General features: G+C 39.9%; 1 protein-coding gene across 1 annotated transcript in view; it reads left to right on the forward strand.

Annotated features, from left to right (window-relative positions):
• Positions 1–5,097: 5,097 nt before the first annotated feature.
• Positions 5,098–14,443, forward strand: part of LOC137999759 (uncharacterized) — a 22,880-nt gene continuing 13,534 nt past the window's right edge. The window contains exons 1-5 of the mRNA XM_068845660.1: positions 5,098–5,297; positions 7,668–7,745; positions 8,691–8,875; positions 10,886–10,970; positions 12,312–12,369. Of these exons, the coding sequence (XP_068701761.1) occupies positions 5,240–5,297; positions 7,668–7,745; positions 8,691–8,875; positions 10,886–10,970; positions 12,312–12,369 (464 nt within the window). The 5' untranslated portion in view covers positions 5,098–5,239. The remainder of the gene's footprint in view (positions 5,298–7,667; positions 7,746–8,690; positions 8,876–10,885; positions 10,971–12,311; positions 12,370–14,443) is intronic.

The raw sequence follows: 14,443 nt of genomic DNA on the forward strand, positions 1-14,443 counted from the left end.
GTTTTTGACAGCTTCTCGGCCTCTATTTCCTTGATCATGGAATCCCCAATTATTAATCCTTAATTTACGCTTCTTACCTTTAATGGGTTTGACCGAACTTGTGGACGGGACTGTAGCACTTTTTCCCGAAACACTAGAAGACCGCTTACTTATACCTGTACATGACTTCGGAGCTCTGTTATCAGTTAAAGCATCATTTGTAGTCGTAGATGTTGATGGTTCCTGTTGTGTGTGCAGTTCTATTATCGAGTTATCCATAGTAAGTGGAGACTCAGGTGTATGTGCAGGGGCACCCAACGAATCTGTTCCTCACATTATCTGTTCCCCAGAGGAATCTTGCTGGCTGGCAAAAATATAGGTGTTTCGATGAGCTGGCTGGGAAATTTTGTTATTGATAGAGGTTTTGCCTGGGAATTACTGACTTTTTCTAGCATTTCAACCCGAGCTGGCTGTAGAAACTCTGAAGACTGAGGACGACTAAAAAAAAAATAAAAATAATAATAATAATAATAATAATAATAATAATAAAAAAGAACCCCTTCCCTCTCCCAGAGAGTAGTCACAAACATACGACGGCTGGTCAGAGTGATTGCGCTTGCGGAAAAAACCTGTTTTGTCCCGGTTTTGTCGCTTTTGTTCGGTCGTTTTATATCGAGGGATTTGAAAGCGCGCGGAATTCCTGGCTGGGAAATAAATTTGATCAGCTGCCTGGGAAACCAACCAATTTCATCTAGCTGGCTGGGAAATTTCTTGTGTGTGTCTTGCTGGGAAAAAGGAACAGATAATGTTTCCCAGCAACAGCGAAAAACACTTGAAAATGCCTTAATAACATTTATTTTCATTAACTGGGGTATAATAATACATTTTACAACAAATTGGTCGTTGGGTGCCCCTGTATGTGTTTTAGCGGCCAGTAAGGAAAGTGAAAACAAAAGAGCGTCTTTTTCCCGTTCAACCTCCTCAAGCCTGCCTTTTAGCGACCGATTCTGATCTTCAAGTCGACGGACTTCTACCGAACACTGACAATCCTGCTTTTCTAATTGATTCGGCGTTTGAATAATATTCCAAAGTTTGGATATTCAAGTCGTTTTTCATATCTCTAATCTCCTTGCACAGTCGTTGAGTAGAATCTATGTGGCTGTCCTCTGCTCCACTGCGGTTCTTTTAACTACCTCCATGAATATCTTGTAGAAAATCCCATACAAAGCCTTATAATTCGACGCCATATTGTGTTCCTTGTGTGGTTCATAAAGAGAGCTTGAGCTGCCTATGGTTTGACTCCTTCTGAAAAGCTCGAAGCAATCTTTCCCATCGTGCAGAAATTCCAGCCGTATCGGAACAATCAAAAGGCGCTAATCCACCCACATCTCTCAAAAATACGCTCGACATCGTCGAGAAAATACACCAACGACTGTCCTCGTCGCCAGAATGTAGACTATTTCGGATCTAACCGCAACAACACGGATTTAACACAAGATTTGCTTTCGTTTTAAAACCCAACTGCGCATGTCTTGCTACAATATATGTCCGCAAGGGTCCGCAACGTAAACTACACTTTAGAGTATTGTCACAGCCAAAACATGTCGTTGTTTGAGCTGAGCAATACTGTAAAAGACAAATGAAAAATTGCCCAATGCTCGGAGAAGGGAAAATAGGGATATTCAGTTGGAGGGAGTTAACGTAGAATTGCCGCGCATTACCCGGGCACAAGCAGGCCTGGGGCTGGCGAAGGCAAAGGCGACGGCAAATGCGAATGCTGCTCGTACAATCCCAAACCAGGCTCACAATTACGCACAAGCAATACTTAAGGAATAGCCTAGTTATCTGAGTCACGGTGGACTAAACTTGATTTGCAACTTTTTCTATATACTATATTGATTTTTCTAATATTTTTAATGATTTTTAACCCGTTGATAAATATGTTAGAAAACGTTATTGTTGGGTTCCCGTTCGAATGTTCCAGTTAAGTTTCCATTAAAGCGGTGTTTTAGGATAGAAATTCTACCTGTAATTTGAACTTGGAAAAAAGAATTATGAAATGGTAACGTTATTTATTTCGTTATTTCACCCATATTTTTCAAACGATCGATCTTTGTTTTAATTACTGTTAGGTATTTTCTCTAAGTGTTTTAGCTTATTTTTTCGTCTACCTTTTCCCATTAAATATATATTGTATTTTCAACCGCTGGAACAGACTTACTTGCGGCATACTTACTAGCACAACACGTTACTGCTATATTTCAATTCAGATGTCCCATTTAAGTCAATTACGTTCCTGTTAAAGTGTGTCTTTTAGAGTAGCGATGCTCATTTTCATTATTTAGTTTATTTAGTCACCCCGTGTTTTCCACAGACCCCGGCACAGCGCACTCCGGCACCCCGCGTCCTGGCTTTTCCACCAAACCCTCTGTCACAGTGAAGTGACGTGGATTGACGTGGACGGCTTGCGCGAGAGAGAATTTGAAGCGGGAGTTAAAGCGGGCATAAAATCCCGCGTCCATTTTTCCCCCATCGAATGCTGCTCTCGAGGACTATGACGACTATTTCTTCCACAGAGCAAGTAAATCATTGTCTCCCTAAGGATTTGAGAAATTTTAACAGCTCCACGTTTCTGCCGTTTCTTAGTTGAGAGACAACTATACTTCTTACAGTTATTCGTTAACCCGGTTCTTGAGTGTCCGTGTCTGTTATTTCTTTCAACCAAATGGCACATTTGGAAGGAAGCGTAAGAGTTCCTGTTACTTATAAGACCATATCCCATCGTTTTTCTTTTCAGTCTTTTCTTAGATTCCTCCGCACCCAAATCAGGCAAAACTGGAACAGAAAATGCAAGATCAAGCGAACTGAGACTCTTTTAAATCACAAACTATGAGATACCATTCATTTATGACATACGGCCACAGAGAAGATGCATTTAGTTCAAGCCTTATAATTAGATTTGGAGATTTAGAAAATGAAGACTTGCCGAAATGTTTTCAGCTTATTTCGTATAAATTTTTAGATTAAATTTTCTGTAGATTATTTATTGGAATCGTCAGTGGATTCTTCGAGGAGTGGAAACTTTTTTCAATTAATCGAACGATTGTTAATGATTTATTTCAAAATGAACTTAAAGGCGGACGTCCATTTTTATGTTATGACTATGTATTATACAGTACAAAGGACAGAGCTATTTCCAAATTCTCTTGACAAAATTCTGAAAATCTAAGAAACTAACAACGATAATTTTCGTCTAAAAGCAATTAAAAGGTTAAAAAAATGGATGTAGTCATGATCGGATTGTGATAAAAGAAAGCGAGAATAGCCCGGCATTTCTTTTAGAGGTTTATCTCTCAAAAGGCGATTCTTGTTTTTGAAAGGAATAAAGACGAAAAGAAAACCTTGCTTTTCGCCTAGTTGGTCGAACGCTGTGACACCGAGAAACTGGACCGAGGGGTGTTAAGCAAAAGTCCCGGAACTTTCCGTGCATAACTCGGGTGACTAAAACGCTTTGTATTTTCAAAAGGAAAAACGTAACAGTTTCAAGTTAAGAAACTTTGCAGTCATTTTTTTCTCCGGTCTTGAAAGCATGTCTATGGGTCAGTTGTTTCAGAATGAGCAGTTGCTTTTCGTTCCCGAAGACGGTTTCGTGGTCGTTGAGAATTGGGTCCAAAGAGCGATGATAGGGACTTTAATAGAGATCTAAAGAAACGACGACGGCTACAGCTACAACAGCGTAGAAAAGAGGAAAAAAGTCATGTTGCACGTGCGGCACGCATTCTGCCTCGAATTTTTGCGGTACTCTGAATAACGACAACGTGTAGTATTAGTATTGTTAATAGAGTAAGTAGTATGTAGTGTTAGTAATGTAATGCAGTAAATAAAAAATAAAAATAATAATAATAAAAAAATAAAAAATAACGACAACGTGAAATCACGAGGTTTTAATATCCGTGTTTTTACCAGCGGTGTTACTGTGTTTACAACTTTATCTTGCATTTTCCCAGATTTACAGTTATTTCCTTTCTTAGGACTGAAACAGGCACAGTTGGCTTGCTTTTTAACTATATTAGCTGAAATTTTCTGTTCTTATTTCTGAAGTGATGATCTATGCAATGAATTACGGATTTCTCAATTAGTCGCAAACTGTCACTGTTGCCATGGAAACATGGATACTACACCTTTTGTGCTTTGAACGTCAAAGAAACAGAAAATCAGTAATTTATTGCAGAAAATATTGTATTATGAATATGTACAACAATTTTTAAGTCAATTGAGTTAAAACTCTTCAAGAAATCATTGTTCTAAAATAAGAGCCCATGATTTCTTTACAACGGTTGCGATGGTGATAGTTGCCAGGACATCAAAAGTACCTAGATTAATACTGCTGTTGACATTGCATGCATCTGCCAAGTTTCATTATGTTTGGCCATTTTGAAAATGAATTTATCTGCTTACTCTGATTTAGGGTTAACTGCCTCCTAAAGGTCGCTAACCGAGTGACAACCGGAATCAAATCGCGTGAAAACAGTTGATTTTCCAACTCCCTTAAAGTTAGCGAGTCGGCAAACTTTCAATGGCCGTGTCAGTTCACGAGCGGTTTTTAATTCAGGTCACCATTCCGTGAAAACGGTTCCTTTCCCAACTCGCTTAAAGTTAAGGGAGTCGGCAAATTTCAATAGAATTCTCATTAAATTTAAGCCACCAAACCAGGTAGCCAATGAGGAGTCGCTTGCGGTTATTCACATCGGAAATACAACTGGCGTGCTATTTTTATTATTGTTATTTTTGCAATGGCATGTGCTCACTCCTCATTTAATCTTACTCGTGAAAATAGGTATCATTTTTAAGTCGCTTGGTGAAGTCTGCAAACAAACCACTTTCAGGAATGTTAAGCGAGACAACTGCTGTCGTGAAAACAGCCTTCAGCTCCCCAATTATTGCTCCGCGAAGACTGAGAGTGAGAAAGGGTTCCTCGCTCCCAGATTTTGCGCTCTCACTTTTCGCGCCCGTTCAATTCGCTCCGCGCGCAAGGGACCAATGGGGACTGTTCGCAAATAATAGTGATCAACCAGCCTCAACCCCAACCCCTTGGGTTTCTCATTCTCTAATTTTTATTTGCCGAATTGGTCGTAGACAAAGTGGCTGAGCCTTCGAAGTTCCCAACTGAAGAAAACACGAGATTTGGTAGTGCATTCTAAGCATCTTGTATGCTGTGCTAAGGTGTGCATTGATATAGTAAATAATTCTCAAAACCAAGATGGCCTTTAGAGCAATCATCCAAAGATTGGCATGGATAACCTTGTTGGCGTTGAATGGTTAGTTTCAATTTTTAATCTTCTCCTCCTTTATAACAATAACAAATTTTAAACTCGACCTATTTATTTGTAAATTTCGCTAGATTTAGAAATTTCTTTGATCAGACATAATTAAAAACGAATCCCTTCAGATCGCTTCAAATAAGTTTCGCGGGTTGGACACTTGGCCATGGCTTCAGCAGTTCACGGAGCTTTTCAACGGGCGCTTTTTTACTCCCTTAATTGCCATTCAACCGTTTGTCAACACACCTGAAGTTTAGCAACTGGGAAATTGGCGGTGGCGAGCATAGAAACCTAGTACGATCCAAGAAACCGTAATTAAAGTGATGATGATATCATTTATTTATATGACGCATTTTCCATATCGATATGCTCAAATCTGCCTTACAAGCATGAGCTACGAAAACAACTTTACAAATCAAAACTTAACATAGTGAAAGACCACTGCTGGAGGTAAAAAGTGAATTGGAGATTACGGAACACGCACTAGCCATGCTAGCCAAATCGGAAGAAACGTCGTAGTAAAACGAACTGAAAAAAGCAAGGCAAATCTCCCGACCTTCCCCTCGAACAGCCTTTTTTTTTTTCGAGAAACCGCGCGCTTGATGAAAATGTCCGGCCACTGCCACTGGTTATGCAAAATGAAAGCAGAGTTGAAAACCGTTGTTGAACTTTCTCAAACTGTCGGTAGTCAAATGTTTACCGTACTGAATAAATCAATAAAATCAATTATCCCAGATACCGCCATAACGGGAAATACTTAAAAAGAAAAGAAAAGAAAAGCAAGATGCTAGGTTTTCTTATTTGTTAGCTATCAAACCGCGGAAAGTTCAGTAGCTCGGTTGTTGGAATAATTTTTTGCTACGCTCCAAGTCTTTTTAATATCGAGTTTTGTATTCTGGGCACACTCTGATTTTGAAATATCTAGGCAAGCGGATCATGATCAGGAATTACAAATGTTCGAGTTATTATTCAATCCTTGTGAAATTTTAACACTTCTAGTGTGGTGTCATGTGACAACGAAAGAAGTGAAAGCTAAGCCTTCGCTATATCTATACATGCCGAATCGAGAAAGAAAATTTAATATAGGAAGCATCAAAGCTTTCATGTTTGACCAGCTGAAAAGGAAATCATTTCTTTTTCCCTCCTTAATTGACATAAAGCAATCAATTATTCAATTCAAAAGCTTACTTATTTCCCCGCAGCAATTAGCTATCAGCTAGAGTGGCACATTTCATTTTCCAACTTTGTAAGTTACTGAACAGAAAAAGCTAGAAACGAGTACAGATATATTTGAACAGTTGCCGAGAATCAATAGAGAGTTTAATTTAAGCAAGACAACGACAACGTTAACGAAAACGTCGCTCTATATTATAACTTTGCGCTATCGTTAGTATTTCGCGATTATCCCATCTTGTTCACATTAAACAAAACGGGCGAACTATCCTGTAACTGGACTTTTATGTACTTTTTTTTTAAAGTAAAGATAGAAAATGAAGGGTTCATTGTGTCTTCAAACCCCAAATTTGGGGATTTCACGTTATTAATTAAGGAATATCTACGACGGCAATGCCGACGAAAACGTCCGCTTTAGGGGGTTGGCACTTAACTACAGAAAGACAATGGTTGCTAAGGGAGCTTTTTAGTCAAAGAGCCCTACAAAAAGGTTGCATGGATGGTTCTAGGAAGTAGCTTTTTCAATGGAAATCTGACAACACTTCAATCTGAAGGTGCATGCGCAACTAGTCGTGCGTTTCTGTGAAAACGGGTAAAAGCTCCCGGGAAACGAAAGGAAGATGTAGATGTCATTTGGTCAACTTATTCGAACCATAGTTCTTATAGTATCTACTGACGTTGCAGAAATCACTTGACTCTGAAGATGACTTCCGCTCAGGTTGTCGAAACGTCAGTCATCTCAAATTAACAGTCCTTCTCATCCGGACGATCGTACTTTACTTAATTATGATATGACTCCTGGGGCCTGTTTCTCGAAAGTTCCGAAACTTTACGGACCATTTTCGGGTGTCACAATTCCCTTTGTATTTTAAGAACGGAGAGGATTTAAGCGGTCAAACTTCACAGTCACTTTTCTTTCTGTTACCTTGAAAACATGTTAACAGATCGGCTTTCCAAATCAAGCGGCTGGCACTTTCACAAATGGCTTTTCGGGCCCGAAAAGTTTTCGGGACTTTCGAGAAACGGGCCCCTAGAGCTCAAACCATTTACAAAAATTCTCTTGTTTTGGCACCAACATGGTTGTCTTATCACGTGTCTGAGTGCAATCAAAGAATCGGGAACAACCATAGAAGCTAGTAAGAACATTTCTGAAGCCACCAGGAGACCTATGTTTGTTATTTTCTTTACCAACAGCGTTAGCGGGACCAGAGTATGTTCTGACCGGGACAGTGAATTTCCGCGTACAGCGCGAGGCACAGTTCGCTGTACATGGTAATTAACTTTTCTTTTGTTCTTTGATATTGACAAAAGTAAATTGTCTATGTGAGTGGGTATTATTGATAAACAAAGCAGCCTCAGCCGGCTGAATCGTGTTTAAAAAATGAAATAGAAAATTCTAAACATGTAACAAAATAATATATATATATAATTAAGCTGTAAATAATGATAAAAGCTAGATCTGAAAAACTAAATAAAAAGTATTCAAAAATTATTTAATTATTGCGTTATTGATTCGATTACAAGACGAGCTCGAGATTATAAAACTCTTTCTAAATCAGTCAGTTTTGCAACGTTAAATTGAATATGTGTGCGAATGCCCGGGCCGTAGACTATACATGCTACAGTGCATATTAACCAGCGGCAGTAAGAGGTTCTCTAATTTGTGACTTCTTTCTGAAACGATCCTATTAAAAGTACGCTTCCAAATTTGATCATTGTGTTCATTGTGTTCATTGTGGGCATCATTGTGTTCATTGTGTTCATTGTGGGCAGGCCTGCTATGATGGTCCTTGTATGGAAAGATGATGCGCAATGCTCTTCTTTAATTTGTAATATCAACGTTCTAACTCCTGCGATAAGTACTTATATAATTAGGAAGAGCAAAGTGAAAAACAGGCGTAGCATAGTCAATGACTGAACGTATACGTGCGGAGTAGAAGAGACATAAATCTCTCTCCCAAACTTTGGTTCTTTTCAACTGAATAAGAAAATATAGTCGAGTGTTGTTGAAAATCTTGATCCACTCAATTCACGACTTGTTGTCTTCCAATTCAACTCTAAATCCGGCTCTTTATTTTCTTCACTCAAGAACATAAACAGATTGTGTTGGCAAACCTTAGCTATTCTATATGGGTTTGAAAAATTTCAGCTTATCACCACCAAAGCAATTCGTCGATATTTGTCAAAGAGGCTCAAGTATTCTTTATATCTCCTTAGGTTACTACAAATATTGCCGTCAATCCACTTATTGCCCGACATGTATACGACAAGTTTACTTGAATGTATTTGGAAAGAGCACATGTTTGGCCGGTGACATAAGACGATCAGACCTCGACTGCAAAAAGAAATATTTTTCTCGCATTCTCACCGCCCCAATTACCACAGGCAGATATCTAATCAAGGTAATGTTTAACATTAAATATGCCCTGCTGGCAGAGGTATCTTTTCTTTTGCGTTCCCTGGGTTGACGAGTACTGGAAAAGAGACCTCTGACATGCGTCGAAACTCACTGTGTTGAGCATGCGTGGCGGTTACTTAGCGACCGAATCCTCACGTGACACTTCTTGTTGTGTAGGCTCACTCAACAACAGCGGAATGACTGTAAAGAAATGCACGGGACACAGTGGGCTCAAGTCACAGTCAGTAAACATATCATGGAGCATGCGCGGTTTGAAGAGTGCCGTCCAAGGTTGTGGACGGCGGTTGGATCAAACCATGGCAGAAGTCTCTTTTCCAGTACTCGGCAGCTCAGCAAACGCAAAAAGAAAAGAGAGCTCTGCTATCAGGAAACATTAAATAGATCGTTTATTAGAAACTTCCAGAACTTAACTAAATCGGATGTTCAACCAGGTGATCTGGTGACGTCATTTGGAGGGCTGGGAAGAAAAATTTTGACACCGTATCCCACAACCGCTCGCGGCCTTAGGTGTTGTTTCCAAACTCCCTGCAGTATTTCAATCTCCAAAACACAACAGATCATTCCGTGTCTACCACATTTCCTGTTACTGAATGAACATTCAAGTAGACCCGACGAGATCTAACTTCGCATCTGCCATATGTTACAATCCGAAAATAAGGCCGCGCGCGGTTGTGGGATACGGCGTTAAAATTTTTCTCCCCAGTCCTCCGAGTTACGTCACCAGATCACCTGGAAAAGGTTGTTGTAACTTACATGACGCACTGTTAAAGTTCCGGGTTATCATTTCCTTCATAAGGGAGAGTCAGGCCCTTGTATATGACGTGTAAATGATGCAGACTTAGTAACCATGCTGGTTTTACATGCGGTCATTTCGACAAGTCAAAACACAGCTGCTTTCTGGAATACCCAGTCACTTTTTCTATGCGAATGGACTGAGGCGGTGCATTGTAAAATGGTTGTTGGTCAAACGAGGTTTTCGTGAGCTATAGGAAACTCACGAAAGCTTAGCCATTTAACTCGAGATTGCCATTTACTCATTCATTCAGTGATAAATCCTAAAATTTGTGATATGTGCGGTGTACAAATCATAAACCGTAACAATGATGAAGGCAAGCAAACTGAAATCAGGGATGGAATAATGAATAACGGCTTAAAAAGGAAAATAAAGAACTTTACGGTTTCTGTTAAAGAAAAACGAATACGGATTAATGGATATCGAACAAAATTTTAACAATAAATATGAATAACTCGGAGAAAAGAAATGGAAGGAATAATGAATAACTGAGATTCAGTTATTCCGCTTCCACCTCCGAAAGTGGAACTGATTCGTCTGCACTTAAAGCCCTCGCCGATCAAATGTTGGATATAATTTGCTTTTGATCAAACATTACAACCAACAATTCTGCTCGACGCAACAATGTTGCAGTGTTTTGCCGCTCTTTCAACGAAGTTGTGTCCTGAATCGAGTCATGTTCGCGCTGCTAACCAATCACGAATCACTATCTTATTTTCAAGCCTAGGCTTCTAGCATCATTTGCAATAGAGATGGCGGACAAGGACCAATGGGACGTCGTGGTTGTCGTTGATGAACAGCCAGAAACCTTGATCAACGATTAGGAAGCAAGGCCATGTCTGTAGGATACTGTTAGGCTCCGACCTTAATCATTATTATCTCTCTGTTTGGAGATGTTTGAAAACGAAAGTTCATAGCTAACTATTCGCGATATATCAAAGAAATCTCAACGGGAAATTCGGAATCTCGACGGCAAAGTTCAAAACTGGCACGCAGATTTGAATACTCAGTTCAAATTTCAAAACTACTGGTCACACGCGACGTAGCTCGACCGTAAATCCGTGTTTACATAGCTACACCGTTAACCCTGAGACCACACAGTAGCTGCAACACATCTCTATCAGTGGGAGGGCTGAGGAAAATTACCTTGCAACAGTGAAGTAGAAGACTTAATATTTTTTTGGTTAATTTTTTTCCAAGATGGAGGAAACACTTGCCCTCTGCTGTTGCAAGAATAATCGAGTCTCAAATTCCGGAAGAAGAGTCGCTTCAGTGATAGTGCAAGGTAAGTTTGTATCGTGACCAAAGAAAGGAGAACGAAAGAGCTTAACGAGGAAACTGAGGCTTTGTAGCGTTAAATCGAGTGTAAACTGATCCTGGCAGTAAGCTAGTGCCAGGAAGTAGACCATAAAGCACTGAGTTTGCTGGTACAACTGACGGTAAAGACTGCATTTTCCCCTCGTTACAACAAGATTCCGCAAACTTGTACTTTCTAAGATTGGACAGGTGTAATGGCGATGTTTCTCGTGAAGTCACCCATTGTTATCAATATGCCAACCAGAACCTAATTGGCTGGCGAAACAATGACTTCTTTTTTTCCGTGGTTGGCAAATTTGAATATCAAAAGAAATGTGACGTCAATGTTTGTACACAAGAAATATCGTTATACACGAAAGATCCTGGAAGTTATTGAGCTGAACCAACCAAGATCAAGAGGTCCTCCAAAAAGACAAAACTCATCTCTGCCTCAGCAGCATTTTTTGATGTAATTTTTGACCACCTTTCCTTTTTTAAAGAGAAAAGACACATCGAAAAGTCTTGAAGAGAAACCCAGCCTAGGTGCACCATGGTTTATCAAGGAAGGGTGTGTGTGTTTGGGGGGCTGACTTCGAACCAGGAACCTTTGCGCGTATCTCTCTATTTTTAGAACGCCACGAGTTCTTTGGCTCTGCAAGCACTGTTTAGAATGGACAATCAGAATAAAGCAGGAGCCCATGACTAGGAACGAATAACAACCCCATATTCCTGTCACGGCGTTTTCACTGACCGATTTATTTTTAGATCGAATTTCCCGCGAACGAGACTCCCACAGGAGCCCGATAACCAATCACAAGAAACAAACTTGACGTCACAGCGTCACCGAACCGAAACTGCCTTTGTTTTTTGTTTTTTTTTCACGGAAAAGGTAGTCTAAAAATAGATCGGTCTGTGAAAATGCCGTGACATAGGTTTAGTGTGGGAGTTGTTCGTTCCTTGTCACTGAGGCTCTTGAATAATTGAAGTCATTGTCAAACGAAGGTATAAATAGCACAAACCATGTATGCAAATGGACAATGTGCAAATTGGTGTAAATTGATGTAAATGTCAGTCTCTTGCGGAAGGGTTAGTTATAAAAATAGAACTTACTGAGATACACGCAAAGCTTGACTCAAGGATATAGTGCATGGCGAGGCTCCTAAACATGGTCTCCTGCTTCAAACACAGTTAACGTATTGTGGTAGGGAAATAGGAAATCAGGAAAAGAATACAAAAGATGAAAAGCATGCTGAAAGGTGGTAGATTCAGTTTAACTGGCAGAACAATTCAAACTACGTACGTTTCATTTAGAATGTTTACTCTCTTTCAGAGCCAAGACCTATTTTAACTCACACAGTCTTACACGATGCCGGCATGCTGCTTCAAAAGTGAGTAATGCTAATTTCCAAAATGGCCACCATTTTGTTATTCTTTTCTTTCCTTGCAAATTGTCCCTTTTCGCCTCGCTTTCAAACGTAAAATTCAAAAGAATATTTAACCTTGAACGAGGACCAATTTACAATTACTAAATAATACTAAAATGGCGGCCATTTTGGAATAAGGTGAATTCCTGTGTTGCTTTTTCTTCGAGGATATTAAGGTAAATTTGAAAATGGTTATAATGGTTTTTTTGCTCTTTTTCAGTACATAGTGTCTACAGGAGCCAATGCATGATTACAAGCATACAACTTAATTGTATTTGTGGTTGGCGTTTTAATAGACAGAGTTATTTTTAGATTGATTTTCCCGCGAAACCAAACCTTCTCAGCAACTAAAAAGACGATGGCTACGGCTACGGCTACGGCAACTCCACGAAGCAAGAATATTTAACAATTATTCGCCGAAGGTGATATCGGTGAATATTCACTGTGTATTTATACTAATATTGATTAAAAAAGAAAAATACTCGTGCTGCACGTGCAACACGAATTTCCGTGCATTGCTCTGCCGTGCTCCACAAAACAACAACGTGAAATCACCAAATTTTAGGTTTCGACGACAACGTGACCATATAACAAGGAAACAGCAATTTTCTGTTTTGACTTTAAAACCGTTTGTACCCTTTCAGTTACAGGATAGTTCGCCTGTATATTGTACAAGGTGAACAAGACGGAATAGTTGCAAAATACTTGCGATAGCGCTAAGTTATATTTTGGAGTGACGTTTTCGTTGCCGTAGCCGTCGTCTTTGCTTAAACTCCCTAATATTACCCATAGGATTGAGAATGGTGACTCGTGCAAGCCAAATTGTATTTAAGAACTCGTCTAAAAATAGTTTGATTTGTGAAAATGCTGTCACATAGACCTACTATTGGAGTTGTAGGCCTCTGGTTATAGGGTCTGGGGCACGTTTCTCAAAAGTCCCGAAACTTTACGGGCCGTTTTCGGGTTTCACAATTCCGTTTGTATCTCAAGAACGGAGAGAATTTAATACCTCAAACTTTACAGTTATTTTTCTTTTTGTTGCCTTGAAAACATGTTAAAAGATCGGCTTTCCAAAACAAGCGGTTGGCAATTTCACAAATGGCTTTTCGGGCCCGAAAAGTTTTCGGGACTTTCGAGAAACGGGCCCCTGGTATCTAAAATGACCGGCAGGCTGTCATGGTTTTCAAATCACAAATTAACCCGTACGTTTTAAGCAGCCATTTTAAATAGCGCTGATGAAGAGTGTTTCACTCAAAACGCACATTTTGAAATGGTTAGCATTCAGTTATTGCGATCTGTACGTAAATCAATTAAAAACGACAAGAGTTTCGATGTAGTAGTTGGTTGAATGTTAACTGGAGTGCCCCCGGACTGCCGGCCATATAGTAATTTTCTCAGTTAAATCTCCACCGGCTGCCGGACAAATAGACACTGTGTTTTTAGTAATGAGATTTACCATGATGGTCGTGCGGCCATCCTTTCCTTTCCGACTCCACTTCTTCAAAACTGGAATACCGATCGTTTGAATTGTAACGGTAAATCAATTTAATTTCTCTATAATGAAGTTAGGTCGGACCTTACGAAACATTAGGGAGCTGAGAAAGAAACACAGTAACCTCAGCGGAAAATTACTTCAAAATAAGCTAAAATACAACTTCACGCTATAGTTTTTATTTAACGATCATCCCATCTCCTTCACGTAGTTCATAACGGGAGACTGAATTACCTTACAAGTCGATTGGCACGGACTACCGATAGTGAATAATCTCCCTATGTAAAGGAATTCTGGTGGCCCTCGGATTCCAGATTCCAGCCCGTGGATTCCGAATCCCGGGTCCAGAGTCCTGGATTTCGAATCTCCCTATGTAAAGGAATTCTGGTGGCCCTCGGATTCCAGATTCCAGCCCGTACATTCCGAATCCCGGGTCCAGAGTCCTGGAACTCACGGGTTCCACCAAAATGGATCCCGGACTGGCCATGTAAATCTGTGGATTCTGAATTCCATACAATGCAGGATTCCGGATTCCACTCTCTGGTT

This window comes from Montipora foliosa, chromosome 4, assembly GCF_036669935.1.
Source record: "Montipora foliosa isolate CH-2021 chromosome 4, ASM3666993v2, whole genome shotgun sequence".
NCBI lineage: Eukaryota > Metazoa > Cnidaria > Anthozoa > Scleractinia > Acroporidae > Montipora > Montipora foliosa.